The 18,473-nt window shown below is 44.1% G+C and overlaps 4 protein-coding genes across 16 annotated transcripts in view; 2 read left to right on the top strand and 2 right to left on the bottom strand.

The window, feature by feature from the left end:
* The first annotated feature begins 65 nt into the window (after positions 1 to 65).
* On the top strand, positions 66 to 5,798 carry seta (SET nuclear proto-oncogene a). Its single transcript, XM_041242757.1, has 8 exons — positions 66 to 322; positions 1,818 to 1,875; positions 2,132 to 2,274; positions 2,574 to 2,677; positions 2,760 to 2,873; positions 3,668 to 3,838; positions 4,363 to 4,509; positions 4,880 to 5,798. The coding sequence occupies exons 1-8, from the start codon at positions 250 to 252 to the stop codon at positions 4,901 to 4,903; spliced, it is 834 nt and encodes a 277-aa protein (XP_041098691.1). The 5' UTR covers positions 66 to 249; the 3' UTR covers positions 4,904 to 5,798.
* Positions 5,799 to 7,061: 1,263 nt separating this feature from the next.
* Positions 7,062 to 8,277, bottom strand: si:ch211-51h9.7 (uncharacterized protein LOC558400 homolog). The gene is made up of 2 exons (XM_041242804.1): positions 7,636 to 8,277; positions 7,062 to 7,404 (listed from the first exon to the last, which is right to left on the bottom strand). The coding sequence occupies exons 1-2, from the start codon at positions 8,018 to 8,020 to the stop codon at positions 7,250 to 7,252; spliced, it is 540 nt and encodes a 179-aa protein (XP_041098738.1). The 5' UTR covers positions 8,021 to 8,277; the 3' UTR covers positions 7,062 to 7,249.
* A 243-nt stretch (positions 8,278 to 8,520) lies between these two features.
* dync2i2 (dynein 2 intermediate chain 2) lies at positions 8,521 to 13,422 on the top strand. Its single transcript, XM_041242725.1, has 9 exons — positions 8,521 to 9,005; positions 9,601 to 9,861; positions 10,079 to 10,188; positions 10,636 to 10,793; positions 10,875 to 10,984; positions 11,225 to 11,392; positions 11,649 to 11,881; positions 12,490 to 12,647; positions 12,960 to 13,422. The coding sequence occupies exons 1-9, from the start codon at positions 8,928 to 8,930 to the stop codon at positions 13,196 to 13,198; spliced, it is 1,515 nt and encodes a 504-aa protein (XP_041098659.1). The 5' UTR covers positions 8,521 to 8,927; the 3' UTR covers positions 13,199 to 13,422.
* Positions 13,423 to 13,647: 225 nt separating this feature from the next.
* sptan1 (spectrin alpha, non-erythrocytic 1) overlaps positions 13,648 to 18,473 on the bottom strand; it is a 35,373-nt gene continuing 30,547 nt past the window's right edge. For 7 of the 13 annotated variants that reach the window (XM_041242712.1, XM_041242714.1, XM_041242713.1 and 4 more), the window contains 10 exons: positions 17,941 to 18,237; positions 17,549 to 17,661; positions 16,972 to 16,989; positions 16,749 to 16,811; positions 15,682 to 15,736; positions 15,326 to 15,522; positions 15,001 to 15,054; positions 14,707 to 14,853; positions 14,437 to 14,584; positions 13,648 to 14,005 (listed from right to left, as the gene is read on the bottom strand). In XM_041242712.1, coding sequence (XP_041098646.1) covers positions 13,880 to 14,005; positions 14,437 to 14,584; positions 14,707 to 14,853; positions 15,001 to 15,054; positions 15,326 to 15,522; positions 15,682 to 15,736; positions 16,749 to 16,811; positions 16,972 to 16,989; positions 17,549 to 17,661; positions 17,941 to 18,237 — 1,218 coding nt within the window. In that variant the 3' untranslated portion in view covers positions 13,648 to 13,879. The remainder of the gene's footprint in view (positions 14,006 to 14,436; positions 14,585 to 14,706; positions 14,854 to 15,000; positions 15,055 to 15,325; positions 15,523 to 15,681; positions 15,737 to 16,748; positions 16,812 to 16,971; positions 16,990 to 17,548; positions 17,662 to 17,940; positions 18,238 to 18,473) is intronic. The other 6 variants (XM_041242718.1, XM_041242721.1, XM_041242719.1 and 3 more) reach the window with 1 other exon arrangement.

The raw sequence follows: 18,473 nt of genomic DNA, 5'->3' as shown, positions 1-18,473 counted from the left end.
GAGTCCTCTCTCGGAGTGCCGTTGGGCGCGCGCGAGCTCGAGCGCCGGAGTGTGTCGAGTCTCTCTCTCTCGCTCTGATAGTGTGGAGGAGCGCGAGACACGCTTTCACCGCGGATTCCCACAAAGACCCAGAAAACAATTAAAAAAAAAACAAACAAAAACAACAGCGAGCTTCCCACCCCCGTGGCCGAGGAGACCCAGAAACCAAACCCATTCTCACAAGCGGCTCGTTCAACACCCAGCGAAGACATGTCGGCGTCGGCGGCAAAAGTCAGTAAAAAGGAGCTGAACTCGAACCATGACGGAGCGGACGAAACCTCAGGTGAGGAATGGCGGCGTCCACACCACCGCCATTTTTTGTTAACACGGCGAGGGTTCTTCAGTTTCGTTCAGGGGGGGTTTGTTCCGCCGGTGAAACGGGTGTTTTATTGCGGGAAACCTCTCTTGATGCGGGTAACACACGGCAGTAAGCGCGGCTGGTCTCGCTGGGCGCGTTGAAGGAGAAGGGGGCGAGTGGGAGAGAGAGACCGGCGAGGGAGGCCATGTTTCCCTTCATAGCTTCATTGTGTGTTTAACACACGCTTGGAATAGATGTGGAAACTCGGCGTTACTGAACAGCGTGGCCGCTTAAAAACGCATTTTAACTCCCAGTTGTTAGGATAAGGCGGTAATTTCCCGCGGCGGCTGCTGCGTGTTTGTTGCGGAATGAGCTGCTCTGCGGCCTAAGTGCATCTTATTGTTGTTTTCCAGCTCCGCCATGATGCAGTTGTGTTACAGGATTTTTTATTTTTTTTTGGTAGCTAGCGGCTTGCGAGGTTGAACCCGCGCCGGCCCGTGTGCGTGTTTGTTTGGTGGATCCCAGCGCCCCTGTCCCGCAGCTGCAGAGAGGGAACGGGAAGAGCGAGGCCTCTCATTCAAACCACGCGGCCAGCAGGAAGCCGCAGCGCCGCTCGCTCTTCATTCAGCTGCGGGGGAGGGGGGGGCACAAAGGGCTGGCTACAAAACCCTTTACCAAAGATTGGAGGGTTATTCTATTTTGTAAATTAAATATACTTTGCAAATTCCTAGCGCACTTTGTGTTAAGCCCGTGTTTTTTTTTTTTCAAGGCCGCGGGGGGTGGTAAACATGTAATATTAGTTGTGCTGTAGCAATACCGTGGGCTCGCGTTTAACACATTCCCAAACGCGCCAAACACGAAGTTAGTTAAATGTGTTAAATATCGGGACATGCCTGCTTAAAAAAAAGTTTACAGTATTTTAAAAAAGTGATTTAATATGTATAAGTTTAGGGTTAAGGACTGTCAAGGTATACACACTGACTTATTCGGTGTGTTTGCAAACTCGCAGGGCTCCCGGTGCCTTTTTTTTAAACCCCACCACCACGTGGGTTTGCCTATTTAAATCCCGAAATGTGCTATTGCCAGGACCCTACCCGCGAATGGTTTAAATGTCCCCTGAATAGGTTTTGGCAGCACTGTGCAATCTGATCAGGTCTGTTGTGTACTGAAGGTATGCTTTTCTTTTTACACATCTCTCTAGTGTTACTGCCCTGCCTCATCGGGCAAGCTTTGTATTTGTAACCTGGCACTGGTTCCGACTAGTACAGTATCGGAGACTGTCGATATAGAAGTTTCGCCAAGGAAATTTATTACTTAGAAAATATATTTTAATTGGTGTTTATGTAAAACTATAGGGTTTGTTGGTTTCCATATTTTAAATTCTTTGCTGCACTTAGCATTTAAAAGCACGGTCCTCCCAGTTGATTTTACGTGGCGTGTTGACCCCTAACAAGTGATTGATGTTTGTTTCTCCTTGCAGAAAAAGAGCAACAAGAAGCAATTGAACATATTGATGAAGTACAAAATGAAATTGACAGGTAAAGCACAGTTAGTCAATAAGCACACTGCACTGTTTTTAATGCATGTTGTGTGATGGATAAGGAATTTTATTAAGTGAGTTTGGTAAACTTTGACAAACCTGAATAAAATCTGCACTTATGTAAATCGTGCATGTGTACTAGAAATATGACATTTTTTCCTAAGTAAAACTAGAACCACAGATAGATGCTGCTGAGAACAGTTATTAAATGAAAGTACCGTTTATATTAATTAAGTTCATAATCTGTGTTTTAGATTGAATGAACAGGCCAGTGAGGAAATCTTAAAAGTAGAACAGAAATACAACAAACTTCGCCAGCCGTTCTTCCAGAAGAGGTCAGAATTGATCGCTAAAATCCCTAACTTTTGGGTCACGACGTTTGTCAACCATCCACAAGGTGAGCTTCCTCTCCATGTTTCCTGCACACACTGCTTCACTTAAACATGTTTTTTTTTTTTAATGAATTAAAATACAAACTGGATCTAATGTGTGATGGCATACCACGGTACACATTAAATAAGTTTATTGTATAGTCAATGATTCAAACTGGGGAAAAGTAACAAACCTAATTGTATCTATGCTCAATGCACGATTGTACAAGCCATTATCGTCAATGTGTTTTCATATACCTCGGTTTCCCCCTGCTGCAAAATGAGCCGAATGATCCTGGAAGTAATATTGTGCTTGTGCTTGTAGTATCTGCTCTTCTTGGGGAAGAGGATGAGGAAGCGCTTCATTACCTGACCAGAGTCGAAGTGACAGAATTTGAAGACATCAAATCGGGATACAGAATAGATTTTGTAAGTGGGTTTTTATTTTTGTTCTCAAGCGTTGTGTTATGAGGATCGCTTAACCTTATCTGAATTATTTTTATTTCTCTAGTATTTTGATGAAAACCCCTACTTCGAAAACAAAATTCTGTCCAAAGAATTTCATCTGAATGAGAGTGGAGACCCGTCTTCAAAATCAACAGAGATCAAATGGAAAGCAGGAAAGGTACGGTATCCTTGATCTATCTGTGTGTTTCAGCATACTTTGTGTGTGCTTATAGGGTTGATTTTTTTGCTCTGGAAATGACACCTGTATCTGCAATAGTGTAAATGTATGCAACTATTTATCATAATGAACGGGAAGGTTAAAATCAAGGCATGTAAAACACTCAAACTGCAAAGCAGTCAGATCTTGCTAAGGTTTGGAATTAATGTTTGTATTAATAGAATAGATTTGCATGTTATGGAAATGGTTTGCTCCACATTATTTGGAAAGAGCTGCAAGGACTTAACATTTGTACTTGGTCTAGTCTTTTTGATAGTTACTTGCTGGTTTGTAAGGGCGTTATGACATTTCTAAAACCTGCTAGCAAAACATTTTTGGATGTGAAAGTGCAGTCTAGTCTTTATAAAACAGTTGCACATAGGGTTATGCTATCTGGTCATGATTCAGTATCTGAGTATTTGTGGGATTCCATTGCCATGCTCATAGGGCACCTGTTGCTAGCCTAACCACTGTGCGAATGACAATCCGTCCAGACGCATAGAGATGCCCAGATGTACAACAGTAGTTCATTTTGTATGGAGGGCAGTACATCTGATTTTAGTAACCTTTTATGTTCACTTTTTTTAGCACACCTTCTGTTATCATAATACAGGACACAGCAGTATAACTTTGCATTGATTGTGTCCTCTTTATATCCGCGTGTCCATATTTGATGTCCTTCTGAGTATTTGTATTAAATTTTTAAACCAGTGTGTGGATGTAAATTGAATTAACGGCATTTTTCTGTCCCTTAGGACCTCACAAAGCGCTCTAGCCAGACACAAAACAAGGCAGGCAGGAAGAGGCAACATGAAGAACCAGAGAGCTTTTTCACCTGGTTCACAGACCACTCTGATGCAGGGGCAGATGAGCTTGGAGAGGTCATAAAGGATGACATCTGGCCTAACCCATTACAGTACTATTTGGTAAGTTAATCATTCCTAGAAGCTAATGCCACAGGCAGTTTGCTATGGCATGAGAGCTTGGGTTATGTGACGCCCCCACTGAAGCCAGAGATGTGTTGACAATGATTTAGACTTGGCTTGTTTTTGCTGTCCTAAAATCTGTCAGGTAATTTTGCATTCAGATGTAGCTACAGAGTTTGGAACCTGGGTGCCCCAAATCAGTTTAAGAATGTATTACATACTCCCTGATCATTCTACTTTTAATCAGAAGTTTAGGGCTTGATGTTAGTTTTGTTTCATGTTTAACTGTTGTGTGCGAAGAGTAAGGCAGTTTTGATTTGTTAGTGTCTTTCACACACTCATTGTAAAGTCTTATGCATAAATGTAGTAACTCATAGGAAACAGTGCTGTATTCAAGGGCTCGTTCTTATGATGCCTCTTCTGATTTGGCCACCCAAGGTTTCCAATAGGCTTACGTTTAAGAAATTAAACTTAATCCAATGCCCCCTAGTAAGGTGTATTCATGCGAGTCAATTTGCCTGCAGGTCCCTGACATGGATGATGAGGAGGGAGATGGTGAGGATGACGATGATGACGACGAAGAGGAAGAAGGTTTGGAGGATATTGACGAGGAAGGAGATGAGGATGACGGGGAGGAAGATGAGGAGGATGATGATGGGGAGGAAGGAGAGGTAAGAATTGAAAAGAACCAAAGTGCGTGCCAGCCAGTGGATATTATTAGTCGTCATAATATCAATCTGTGATGTCGCCAGACAGATTGGCCTCCGTGTGGCATTGTCACTCTTAAGACTGGGTTCGCTAACGTGTGCTTTGTAAAAGCTGCAGATCTCTGTTTTATACATGGCTGTGTATTACAGCTTTTGCTCGGTTAAAAACTGATCTAGTGTGTTACCCATTTTTTGCTGGTAACTTCATTGTTGGAGTAAAGGTTTATGTGTCCAAAAGGTGATGCACTCAATTCAGTTTGATAACTTCACCGGTCTAGCAGTAAATATAACATTGTATGTGCAATATAATCTCAGTGTTTTGTTCTTTCCCCAGGATGATGATGGAGAAGATGACTAGACCTGAAGACCTATTCCACCCCCCTTCCCTCCCCTTCTCCCCTTATAATGATCCTCCACTCTCTGGGAGCAAGTTGCTGTCTTTTTTTTTTTTTTTTTTTTATAAATTTTTTTGTGCTCGGTCTCCTTGATCTCTCCTTTTTGTCTGCATCATCCTTTCACATTATTACCAGGAAAGACTTGCCTTGGAAGCCTACAGTGGCAATCTCTTTACATGAACTTCCACGTACCATTCCCAGCTCCCTCTTTCTTCATTAGGAAAACAAACCCTTAATAGAATTGGCACGCCATCTTCTGTAGCTTTAAAAAAAAAAAGCAATTTATATATTTTTTTCTTCTGTTGAGAGCTGAAAAGTTAAAATCCATTGTGCAGTGATTTACCTAGTTCTAGAGTCTTTTTTTTTTTCAATCCTTTCTAGCCCCTAGAGAAGGCACTCTGTTTTCCCCATGTGATTATATGGACAGTTAGGAAGTACCAGCTTGTTCCTGTTTCTTCTTGTAATAAAGCATAATGTTGGAGTCAATAGGCTAGGACAGGGTTATTGTAGACTCTTGGTTTGGGTGGGTACAGGTGGGTGTTTTGACACAACATCACTGACTTTAGGGGGTTTGTTGATTTGATGCATTGTAATGTTTTACAGACATCCACAAAGTTTGAGATGACATTTTTAAATAAAACAAAACAAAAAAAAAGAAACCCATTCCTCTCTTGTGATTTTGAGCCCTGACACCTCCATGGAGTATTTAAAACAAAAAGCAGCGTTCCCTGTAGAATCTTAAATGGAATCTACATTCAACTTTTTTTTTTTTCCTCCCCTACTGGAAAGAACTGCTCAGTTTTAAATGTTAAAGTGTGCAAGTTGCTTTGTTACAATAAAACTAAATGTGTACACATACTGGCTTGTGGCTGTCTTACTGTCATTGAAGGTCTGTGCAGCAGCAATGACCAGCAGATAGAGCACTCACAAAACTTCACTCTAAAGCTGTCTTAAAGATTAAGACAAGGGAACAACTGCTGCTGGGGCAAATCTAAATAATAAATGCAGTGTAGTTAACAGTGTTGAAATGTGGGGGATGTATGATTGTGTTGCTGATTAAAGATGAGAGGAGGGAGGTGATTTGTTTTTGCATATTAAACAGCAACAGGCTTGTTTCATATGGGATCTGTTTGGCTTCCATTACAGAAGAAGGTGTCTGGATAAAACAGGCACTGTGGACTTTGAGTAGAGTGTACAGACTGGCACCAAAATGCTATTTGTGTTCTGTTTTTATATGTAACATCCTGTTGGGGTAGAGGTCGAAGACCTTTTTTTCCCCCCAATTTGACTTTTTTTTTTGCAAAATAAATGGTTTCACAAAACTATGCTCAAGTGTTTTACCTGCTCCAAGCCTTAATCTTTTCTACAAATGTGATTCCACAATGCAAACCCTAGCAACATCTTGAAACTTGTCAAAGGATATTTCAGTTGTGTTGAAGGTATTGCTATATTAAAAGGAGGGGATGGTGTATACTCAATGATTTCAAACAATAAACTCCCATACTGCAGCCAATGCTTGCACCCACCTCCAAGATATTTAATAGTGGAACATTTCACCCAAGGAAAAGCTCACTAAGTACAATTAATGTTACACCAATGCTGGTTCACAGATGTTAATCAGCACTATGTCTGGATTAGAATGTTATTTTAAGTAGGACAGACCAGTATTAGTGCTAACTAGCCATTATAGTTCTCAAGAATTTCATGTTCAACACTAGAATTGAAATAAAACATATCTTAATTTGTTGGAAGTTAAAACCAGGCTCTACATGAATATAATGTTTCATCACAAACATTACAGTCCCTGAACTTTTGTGATAAAAAAGGTAATAATGAATCGTTTCTTGCACATGACTATTATATTCAATCTACAATACCACCAGACAATGTTGACCATAATAATCGTTTACTTGCACCTGAAAGAGGGGCCAGTGTGGTCCACTGGTTAAAGTCCAGAGCTTGTAACCAGTAGGTCACTGGCTCAAATCCCACCTCTGCCACTGACTGACTCACTGTGTGACCCTGAGCAAGTCAGTTAACCTCCTTGTACTCCATCCTGCAGATGAGATGTTAAATCAGTGTCCTATTGTAAGTGACTCTGCATATAATGCACAGTTCACAGCCTACCTCTATAAAGCACTTTGTGATGTGTTGTTTTTCTTAGAAATAATTATGGTTTGTTTTTAAATACACAAGGCCACATTTACCTCAGAATGAAGGACTGGGCTGTTTGGGAATCATATAAGACAAGTCTATTAATTTGTATATAATCTTTAAAAAAAAAAAAAAAAAAGAATGCACAAACGTTATTAACTCCTAAATGTCCTCGGCACCACAAGGAGTGTGGCAGCAAAGTTCTCTTGCAGAAGTTGATCAATTATTAAAGCCACAAATGTCTCCTCGGATTCTTCAAAATCTTTCTCTGTGACCTGACCCGGCCAGCTACTGGGCTGGAAAGACCAACCTAGCGCGGAAAAATAGAAAGTGAGGAAACACACCATGGATAATGAACTCATTAAATATACTTCATAAAAGCAACATTTGTTAATTCTATAGGGCGATGCAAAACTTTTTGGCCATAGCTGTAGTCATAAGAATAAGTCTATATAAAATCTAATATGATTCACAATATTAGGAATATTTTTTACTATATACAATACTGCCAAAAAAAACCAACCCAAACCTACACACTTACCTATATGGGACTGGCAGCGAGGGCAGGTGGACATGGTCCAGGAGAATCCGGGGAACCAGGAGAAATGACTGTCCGCCGGCCAGTGCTTCTGCAGCGCCGCTTTCTTCAACGTGATAACCTGGAAGCGTCGGCCGTGGGGGTTTTCAAAGAGCTGCACCGGCACTTTTTGGTCTCCGATCACCGTGTCGTTTCGCTGTGCCAAAGCCAACTTGCTGGCGACGAATTTTAGGTCCAGACTTGACGCGATTTCATAGCCGCAAGACCTGCAGAGCAAGATCTCGGCCTCTCGCTTATTGCTGCTGTTGCCACTCACGCCTCGGTCGCAAGCGTTGGTGTAACAGCTCAGCCAGGAAAGCAGCAAAGTGACCCGCACTAGCAGCAGCATCTTATTAATAAACGCATCGAGCAGCGACTGCAGTAACACTATCTCTTTGATGCAATAATCACTGTTTAAAAAGATGGTGCTTGTTATCTAAAAAGACAGAACATGGGTTTTTAATGTGCTTTTTTAGCACGTGTTTACACGTCAGGATCCACGGCGTATATTCAATAGTTTAAAAATATCTCAGGTAAACCAACACCAAAACCTTCCCATTTCAATCACTCAGCTTCTGCAACTCACAGCAGTCACACTAGCTAGGAAGCCGTAGACAAAACCCAATGAGATGTTAATTTAAGCAACAGCGCCACTTACTGGCTGGAGGTAAAAAAAACCTGGAGTTTTTGTAAAAAAAAATGTTTCCCCTGTAATCGTATTTTATTGTTTTTAACGCGTGTATCACAATTAAATTACTTATGCGGCATTAAAAATCTATAAATAAATAAATGTTGAGACCCTTAGCAACCACCACTTGCGTTCCCGTTGCCAGGGAAACAGACGCTCCGGGCGGAAGTGGTTACGCTGCTGTTTGGTCACTGAGGGTTTGCCACGAATTGGAGGACAATTCAACACAACATATAACATATATTCATATATATATATATATTCATATGCGCTTGAATCAGCACCGTTTACAATATGCTAAACACGCGGTAAACACACCCTCGCAGCAGCACATTGCAAATATAAACGCGATACTGCTTTTATTCGGGCGTGGATTCATATGATTTATTCATTGGAATACTTTGATATTTTCTAGCTATTAAAACAACATTGGCGTTATTAATTTGCATTCATAGTTAAATTTTAAGACCCAGCGTTGTCCTGTAAACTCTAAAGCTAATAAGATAAGGGAAGTACCAAACGATTTTCCTATATGGAAGCATTCGCTCTATAATCTGTTTTTTTTACAATGTTTACTGACGAGACTCTGGAGGCGGTGGGAGCGGAATCACTTTGGAGGAGGTCGCGGCTGCTGCAGCAGGAGTCGGTACGCACGGTTTTATTTAAAACAGAAATCTCGACACGCCGTTCGGTATTGTTAATTTGTGGTCGTGCACAATCCGGGATAGGGTTTCATATTGAAAGCAGGGCGATGTCTCGACTCACTGAAGCAGCACGTCTCGATCAATTATATTCAGTAATATTTCAAAATATAACCGTTCATCAGAAACTCGGTGCTGACGGTCCCGTTCGTTTACATTCCCTGCATTTCGTTTTTCACAGTTTATATACAGTTAGATTTGTTTACTCAAAGTTAGATTTGATTTACTCTCATGTATAGGCAAATTGCGGTCGACAAACAAATTTGTTTTATTGGAACACCTGAGCGCAAAATTATATATATATATATATATATATATATATATATATATATATATATATATATATATATATATATATAATGTGCAGGATACTGTTCATTAAAGTTTACAGTAAAACCTGGACTGGTTTGGCAAATTGAGACATTAATAAAAAGTGCTATAATTTGGCAGTATTGAAATGTAAGTTATGGGCTAGCATTTGAACTGGAGGTTGTGACCGACCCTAAGTTTCTGTCCATGTTTTTTTTTTTTTGCTTATAGAAAACCTGCCAAACTGCAGAATTCAAAACTGCCGAGGTGGAGGTTCAGGCGCGCCACTCTTCAGATAATGCTGCGCAGACCGAAGCGGACCAACACCGAACGCAGCTCTTTGACCTGGAGCGGGAGTCTCACATGCATTACCCTGGCCTGGGAGATTTTTTACACAGCGTGGAGGACACGGTCGTTAAGGAGTTAAAAAAGAATGCGAAAAGCCATGCTTTTGAAGGGTTTGAGGTGAACTGGGAGGACCAGAATGAAACAGTGAGGCTTATTACATTGTGCCTTATTACATGTGTTAACATTGTGACATTATGAAACGGTTTGTTCAAACTGCATTGCTTGTTAATCAATCTTTATTTTATATAGCGCCTTTTATATAGCGCCCACCATATGCTATATCAAATGGAGAGTGTTTGTGTCATAAATATATGGTTAAACGCACATTATGCACTTGATAGACCTGCAGCTCTCTCTCTAGGTGTCATGCTTACACGCTCTGCAGTACTCAGAAGCTCAGGAGAGAGAACTCCAGGTTACCAGCCTGTCCTGGAACACCACAGGGTCTGTGGTTGCGTGTGCATACGGCAGGTAAGCACCCACACTGTGCACACCCCGCTGGGCTGCAGTACAGAGCCACGACCGCATGGAGCTCAACGATATTAATCATTCAAACATTTTAGCAGCAGATGCAGGGTTAATCACATTGACTCCATGTTCAGGCTTTTTAAACTCGCAGCCCCAATGCATTCTGGTAAATGTAGCCCTGCTTCTCTTAAAGAAAATAAACCAGTGAAAAGTACCCAAGATGGGTAAAACGCACCTGACTACATTGAGGGGTATGAATTGAAAAGCCTGAACTGGCCCAGTGCACGTGGAGCCATAAGGTAACCCTAAGCAGATGCAAAAACATGTTATAAGGATTTCATAGTTTTTTTTTTTTTTAAAGTAATTTTTCTTGAAGTGGTTCCAGATGCTACGAGCAGCCAGAGCGAGTCTCGTGCCGCGCAGCCATGACTTATTTTTTTAAATTCAAAGGCTGGACGATGGTGACTGGAGCACGGAAAAATCCTTCGTGTGCACCTGGAACCTGGACAGGAGGGGGTTAAATCCGAAGCGTCCCGACCTGGTTATAGACGTACCCACTTCTGTGATGTGTCTGTCCTTCCATCCATCCAAGCCTTCTCTTATTGCTGGTAGGCAGCCCCTAAAACTGTGTTTCCAGTGGCAGAACCTGTGTGCATTAATTACTCATGTGTGCGCTGGTGTTTGTGCAGGTGGCCTTTACAGTGGGGAGGTGCTGGTTTGGGACACCAGTCGAACCCAGGACCCTCTGTGTGCAAGGACAGCGATGTCAGACGAGACTCACAGGGAACCAGTCTACCAGGTAAACTTTTACTACTGCTGATACAGAATCCCTGAGCTGCGGGTCACAGGACACTGTTTGTATCCACAATTAAAACAATTCATTTTTATGTTGCATTAAAGAGATTAATTCATTTTATTCTAGTCCCATTTTTTGCCTGCCCTTTTACAAACAGTTCTCTGGTACAAACGTAGTGTGTGCACCCAGGCCAGCTTGTACTGCGAGTGCAGGAAGCACTGAGGAGTGTGTCTCCTCCCGCAGGTGCACTGGGTGCCAGGAGCCAGGAGAGGGGACGGGTTCAGTGTACTGAGCGCCGGGGCGGATGGGAGGATCCTGGTGTGGCAGCTGGACAGCGAGGGGCAGCTCACGCTGAGTGACGGCTTCGCACTGGTCACACAGCAGATTCCACGCAATGTCCAACTGAGCAAGGTGAGCGAGGGAGCGTGCACAACTGTACCATGTTAAGTTCACTGTGAATTCCCTACAAGTATTATTTGATCATATTCGTTTTATTCCAACACTTCTATAACCTGCAATATCCTATTACCTGTGTTCTGGTAGAATAGCGATTGTTTGAGCAGCATTTTTCAGATGTGTGCTTCTGTTGAAACAGGGTGCAGTAGCTACTGAAAGGTCTTGCTGGGTGTTTGGAGATTGACAGTGCCTTGTTTAACCCGGTCCCCAGGCCCGTGGGGACTGCCTGCTTGGCGTCACCGCCCTGTCTCTGTGCCCCTGGGACTGGAACGTGTTCCTGGTGGGGGTGGAGGGTGGGCTGGTGCTGAAGTGCTCGTTCTCCACGCGCACCCCCGCCGCGGTGAGCTCTCCGAGCAGCGGCCTGGCCCTGAGGGCCCCGGCTCAGTTCACCTTCTCCAGCCACGCCGGCCCCATCCACGCCATCCACTGCTCTCCGTTCCACAGGTGAGTGCGCGGCCGCGGCTCTCGCCGATCAATCAGCGTGAGGGATGGCTTTTATTAAGGACCTCGGACACCAGGGCAACTGCTCAAGCAACTCCTTTCTGCACAGGCATTTCCACGAAGGGGCTCAGTTCAGGCGTGTTTAGGTGTTCACAGGGTGAAAATTGCTTCAGAATGTTACCTGCAAAAAGCTGCCTGGTGTTTCTTAGGTTTTAGGGTCAGAGATCTGGTAAGGTCAGGGTTCAGGGTTTTATCACTAGTGTTAACACTGTTTAGGATAATGTTAGGAGGCAACATGCAGTAATCTTTGTAAAGCCAAGTCCTTTAACTATTATTGAGATTTTAATGATCTTTTTGCTGTGAAAGGGACAAGCTCTTGCAAGAGGACTACTGCTGCATGTTTTGGGGTTTTGACTGTATTGTGAACTATTCTGACGTGTTCTAAGAGATGTGGTTAACAGCTCAAACAGAGAAATAGTTTCATTCTCGATGCGATTACCTTTCTGAACACGCTATAAAATATAACACTTCAGTGACCTGCAGCCTGTGCACAGTGGGGTCTCTCTGGTGGAACCTCTGTGTCACAATGTTCCAATCCCTGCGGTTTCCAGGAACCTGTTTCTAAGTGCTGGGATGGATGGCCACGCCCACCTCCGCTCTCTGCTCCAGGCCACGCCCCTCCTCTCTCTCCGCCTCTCGGACTCTTACCTCTTCAGTGTGCGCTGGTCTCCCACGCGACCGCTTGTCTTCGCTGCATCCACAGGGCAAGGTAACCCCCCCCATTCCTGCCTCACTGAAACTTGTGGGTTTATTACTTCTGGCAAGACTGCTTTAATTACAGAATCCAGTTTATTAAACCTGATCAGAGAATGTCTTTAAAATCTTCTTGCAGTTTAATGGGGTGAAGGGTTAAGCTCCAGTTATGAATAAACCACCACGTGGTTCTGGACCTTGTCTGCTGGCTCGCTGGTCTCTCGTGACAGGCTTTACTGGCTGATTTGTTCAGAGGAGCTCCCAGCTACCCCTGTAACGAGTCTGGGTCGTTGTTCTGTAAAGAGGGTTGCTGTGGTTTGTGTTGCAGGGTCACTAGTGATTTTTGATCTGGGACGAGGTTCTCTAAGACCTGCTGCCACCATTGAACAGGACACGGGAGGGAAGCCTGTTTACTGCCTGGAGTTCAACCCCAAACAGCCCCACCTGCTGGCTGCTGGCAGCGCCGATGGGACGGTCAAGATCTGGCAGCTGAGTGCGGAGCTGATAGAGCAGGGACAGAGAGAGGCTGCACAGCTGGAACAGCTGGCCACCGAGGCGATGCAATGAGCCGACCCAGCTTCAGGATGTGGTATGTGTGTATACACCAACCTCCAGCACATTGTACATGTATACAGTGAAGAGATTTTTAATACACATTTAATAACTTCTTATTGGTTTCTTATTCATGCCTGTGTATATTTGTATTATACAGAGCCATCCGAGTCTATGTAACCCTTGCAATATCTAAAATGACTCTACAATGGATACTAAATAAAGATTTATTCAGTGCAGAAATGTATGTCTTTTTAAATTGCTGTTTAATGGGCTGAAGTTCCAGGTACTGCTTATATAGAACATGCCTTTGTATTTAGTAATGGTTGCATTGTTGCAGGTACAGCATTCCTTTTCTAAAGCATTCACCTTTAGCATCAGAACTGAATAGGGATTACTGTATTGCCTGGTTACCAATATCAATTCCATCCCACTCTGAAATAACCACACACTGTACCACTATGCCAGTTAGAACCAGTAGCGTTTAATCAAGCACACTGCAGTTACAGGAGTGTTTTTTATTTTGTTCTATAGATTAAAATCAAGCAAAGCAGATAATCAGCTAAAACCACAATAAAAAGCAGGACGATGCACGACGACATTGTAGGAGAAGCGCAGAGGAGACAGAGCGCCCGAATCATGCAGATCTGCTGTAGGCAAACGCATCCCGATTGGTCACTGGCGGGCAGGGGGGCATCAATTTACGAAGAGCGAGCGCGTGAACTCAACGAAGTCGAAGGCCGAGGTGAGCTCCCGGCCCTTGCTGTCTGTGTAGGGCTTCATGTGGGAGACGCAGTAATCTGCCTGTTCCTTCGACAGGTTCTGATAAAAAAAAAAAGAGAGGAGAGAATTGGGTTTGTTATTCAGAAACAGAAGGAAATGCACACCCTGCAAATACAAACGGTCAGCTCTTCATCACCTCGCTGTTCACACGAAAATCAGCCCCTTAAGGAATCGAGCGACTGCTCGGGCGGCTTCCTCAAAATACATTCGAGGGGGGCTCAGGGATCACAAGGAGGAGAGTGACCATTTGAATTTGAAACCCTGTTTCGTGCACCTCGTTGCAAAAATAAGAAAAGGTAACATCCCTTGTAGCTTAAAGGGTTAAATCTTTGGATTTAATTGTGTTAAGTTGGGAACACCAGCACGGTTAATGTAAGAGTATTAAGGTTGTCATATGTGGACTGTGGGACGGGGGGGAGCAGCTGTAATTATTCTGGGGCTGGGTGCTGACACACTGAAGTTGGCTTTACCTGGTAGAGCTCCTCCTTGGTGACGTAGGGCTTGCTCTCGGCGCTCAGTGCCCGGAAGGCGCTCTCGATCTCCTCGCTGGACTTCACGTTCTCCGTCTCCCTGCTGATCATGAAGGCCATGTACTCCTGCAGCGACACGTGACCATCCCTGGGGGTGGGGGAAGAGGAAAAAGAAAAAGGTTAGGCTCAAGTTGAAATGCATAGAAACTGAGTTTGCCAGCTGCAACGCAGGTAAAGAAGCCTCCTGCAGTCCAGCACTACTGTCATTACCTGTTGGGGTCCACAGTGTCCAGAATAGTCTCGAACTCTGGGTCAGGCTCCCCTTCCTCCACCATGGGCAGGTCGTAGCCCAACGAGCGCAGGCACGACTTGAACTCCTGATGGTTCAGACGCCCAGACTTGTCCTTGTCGAAATGCCTGGAAGCAAAAGACAACACACTTAGAGAACATGGTTTTGGTGAAATAATTGCATATATAAAAAAAAAAGTTTTTGTTTTATGCATTTCTGCAAAACTTCCCTTTCATGGATGAATAGAAATGAATAGATGAAACCTGTCTACTCACTTGAACATCATGCTGAATTCTTTGAGGGCTTCTTCTGTTACACCGGTTGTGTTTCTGAAAAAGAGGGCAAATAAGAGAGTTAACAGTCTTGAATTTAATAGATTTTAGGGCATAGCATTTTTATATATAAACAGATTAATTCAAGCAGTGCATAGCATTTCCAGCAGCCGACTGGAAGACAAGATCCTCACTGTGCTGCACACTGATTCTGTACAGCAGTATTACACCCAGCAGGCCCGGTCTGGAGCAGTTCTTGTAGAGAAAGGCTCGCTCGGAGCAGGAGTGAATGCTGGGAGTTTGCAGCAGCAGCAGCAGCAGCACTGACCTGGCTTGGATCTGCTGCTCCAGGTTGTGCTGCATTCTCATGCCCAGCTGGTCGAGCTGGTCCCACTGCTGTGCCAGCCCCACGGTGCTGTGCTCGGTGTACTTGTTATCCAGGATCAGGGCCTCCTCCATGGCCGCGCCCAGGTCCTCGATCTTCTTCAGCTGGCTGCGCATGGCTCGGATTTCCTGGTGCTTGCGCTGCAGCGGCAGGAAGGAAACACGCTCAGGATCGCTTTTAACAGGAGGCTTGCTTTACGGGCGGCAAAAGGCAGTCTTTCTATTGCCTTTTACGCACCATGCAGTAAATGTTAAACACACATACAGTACGAAATGAAAGCACTAGAATTGCCTTCTCACCTTCGTGGCCTCGAGCTGAGACTCCAGGGTTCCAGACTCCTCCACCATGCAGGACCTGCACACGAGGACAGGGGTGGAAGTCAGAGAGGAAATGCAGTGCCAAACAGGGCCACAAAGTTACCATGGGGGGGGGGGGGCTCCAGTAATACCAAGGGCAGTGGAACTTTCCCTTTACTGGGGTATTTAAGAGTGTGGGGTGGTGGGGGGGGGGGAGTACTGTAATGAAACTGAAGCCAGTCAGGGGTCTTTTCCATTTACTACACTTGGTATAAGGAGGTCTGGACATCAGATGGTAACTTTAAGCTTTATTTTCAGATTTAAAAAAAAAAAAACGCTTTCCCCTCGGTTACAGCCAGAGGGGCTTCGATAATAACAGACAGACAGTCACGAGTCCTACTGCGATTTCAGGGAGCTGAAGCAGAAACTGCTGCCTTCGTAAAACCAACTGATGCTCCAAGAGCACCTGCATGTTGAAATCAAGCTCCAGGAAACGTGTACGGAAACTACCGAAGAGCTTAGATTCTCATTTAAAAAAAGACTTGTTGCATCCAAGACTGCAACAAAAACACAAGCAGCTATGCATGGGCCAGTGGATTCATACTGTGGGAGGTTTAACCTGAACTGAGTCATACAAAGAGCACAGGGCATTCTTTCACAATGACTTCTTCCTAGTAGACTGTAAATAAGGACTCTATCTAAATTTTTCCCGTGGCTAGTTAATCTTCTCAATGCAAGTTGGCAGTGCAATGGATAGACACACCTGGGGAAAAGACTGGACTAGCAATGGTTTAGCTACAAGCTCAACGAAAGTGCGTGCCACACAGGGGATGTTGCATGAAAGGAGACTGCGGTTTCAACCCAGCAATACTGTATACAGCCAGCCTCTCAAAACAGTAAGCATACAAACTGAGGAAACCAAGTTTTCAGAAAAGCAAAGTGCAGAGTGTGTTAGTAAGAGGAACACCGAGCCCATATGCTGCAAGGGGGTTTAGACTCAAGCTGCTTGAGAGAAAAATAAGTGGGGGTTAGAAAAGAGGAAACTTAAGAGAAACAAAAAAGAAAGAAACCTTCCAGAAAGATCATCCCCAACTTCATACTGATAGACATGGATAACCCGTCGATAGGCTATGCTATTCAGGAGAAGGAGGGGAAAAGACAGGCTGTGAATACCAACAAAACCAGACAGACAATCGCAAGAGAGACACAGGCAAGACATGGAAAATAAAAAACACACACACAAGAAAATTGAAATATTTTTTTCTTTAAAAGTACAAAAAATTAATAATTTACCCATCCAGAAGATATGTCCTGTTGAAAGTGATCCAGGCATCAGACAGCAACAGGTAATCAGAAGGAGAAAAAAAAAAAAAAAAGGGAAAGAATGAGAAATCATTAGAAAAAACAAAGGAGTCATACAGCATTACTGTCCTTATACACACCTGACTGTTTAACATTGGAGTAAACGTGCAGACAGAAAAACAAAACTCTGAAAGCAGCCCTATCCATCCAAGTCAAAACGGTTAATGTTACTGCAGAGAACTAGAATCGGATTCCTTCACAGTTTAAAACAGAAAGGTTTTAGGAAGCGCTACATAAAACAGTCGATGGAAACGGCATGTACTTCTACACACACACGTCATCTGATACAAAACTTTCCTTTAAAAGCTAGAAAGTAGTTGTGTAACACTTCTTTCTGTTTCGTGCATTTTTTGTATCATGCACAGAATTTCCCTTATCGCCACTCTAGTGCTCCAGGAGCTTAGGGGAGCAGGAGTAGCTGCAGGCTTCCTAACAGCCACCCACCACCACGCTGAGCTTCTCATGTGAGCTGACCCCCCCCCCGTGCAGCACCAGCAGCCCCCCTCACCTCGTCTCCTGCAGCCACTGGTGGAAGGCGTTGGCGTGCTGAGCGAATTCCTGCCGCAGTTTGTCGTTCTCTTCCTGCCGACGCTGTTCCTTCTGCAGCTCCTGTTCACGCTCCTGAACAAACACAAAAACACAGAGAGAGACAGTTAGACACTCGCTGCACGGCCAAGACCATGCTTTTAAACCAACCCTGCATTGCATTCAGCACTCAAGACAGACAGCCAGATTATCACTTCCTTCAATTAACTCTCCATCCAACCTATTAAATAGAAAGTCATTAAAAAAAAAAAAAAAAAAAAAAAAAAAAAAGAAGTAGAACAGTTCTCTAGGCAGAAGGGTGCCTTCACTACACCACATAGCCAGGGGAAGCCTGCTAGATCGGGCTCTGGCTACCTTGATGATCTTCTGCAGGTTCCTCCAGGTCTCCTCCAGCGCCTCCATGGTGAACCATGTGTAGGGGTTGGAGGCGACACGATAGCTCTTGATCTGGCGGTCCAGTTCGGCCAGCTGGTTGAAGTCAGTCTGCGCGGAGCTGAGGGAGGAGCGGAAGGCGTCGTGTGCGTCACGCAGCGCGCGGATCTCCTCCAGGGAGTTGCAGCGCACGGGGTCCGTCAGGTCCTCCTCCGCGTTCTCGAACCAGCTGTTGAAGGCGGACGCTTTCTTGGCGAAGGTCAGGAACAGGTCCTCCACCTAGGAACACAACGGGACGCGGTGAAGACTGTGCAAGGCCTTCAACGCCAGTGATCTAATCGTATCCAATGATTACAAAACTGTTACAAAATTGTAACCTTGATCAGCACGGCAAAAACCTTTTTATTCAAAGGGCTTGGGGCTATCTGGATTGTAAACAGTGTGAAATATGTACACAGGGATTTAAAAAAATAAAATAAAAAAATAGAAACCATGTCAAGGAAACATTGTGGCTC

This window comes from Polyodon spathula, unplaced genomic scaffold (genome assembly GCF_017654505.1).
Source record: "Polyodon spathula isolate WHYD16114869_AA unplaced genomic scaffold, ASM1765450v1 scaffolds_1422, whole genome shotgun sequence".
NCBI lineage: Eukaryota > Metazoa > Chordata > Actinopteri > Acipenseriformes > Polyodontidae > Polyodon > Polyodon spathula.
Note: the sequence above shows the minus strand (reverse complement) of the source record. Positions and strands in the feature narration are given on the sequence as shown.

Excerpts from the sequence above, each read along its gene's own strand:
- dync2i2 (XM_041242725.1), top strand. The coding sequence starts at position 8,928 with ATGTTTACTGACGAGACTCTGGAGGCGGTGGGAGCGGAATCACTTTGG. Across the intron at positions 11,882-12,489 it reads CACTGCTCTCCGTTCCACAG|GAACCTGTTTCTAAGTGCTG; the intron begins GTGAGTGCGCGG and ends TGCGGTTTCCAG. Across the intron at positions 12,648-12,959 it reads CGCTGCATCCACAGGGCAAG|GGTCACTAGTGATTTTTGAT; the intron begins GTAACCCCCCCC and ends TTTGTGTTGCAG.
- seta (XM_041242757.1), top strand. The coding sequence starts at position 250 with ATGTCGGCGTCGGCGGCAAAAGTCAGTAAAAAGGAGCTGAACTCGAAC. Across the intron at positions 2,275-2,573 it reads GTTTGTCAACCATCCACAAG|TATCTGCTCTTCTTGGGGAA; the intron begins GTGAGCTTCCTC and ends TTGTGCTTGTAG. Across the intron at positions 2,874-3,667 it reads TCAAATGGAAAGCAGGAAAG|GACCTCACAAAGCGCTCTAG; the intron begins GTACGGTATCCT and ends TCTGTCCCTTAG.
- si:ch211-51h9.7 (XM_041242804.1), bottom strand. The coding sequence starts at position 8,020 with ATGCTGCTGCTAGTGCGGGTCACTTTGCTGCTTTCCTGGCTGAGCTGT. Across the intron at positions 7,405-7,635 it reads TCGCTGCCAGTCCCATATAG|GTTGGTCTTTCCAGCCCAGT; the intron begins GTAAGTGTGTAG and ends TTTCCGCGCTAG.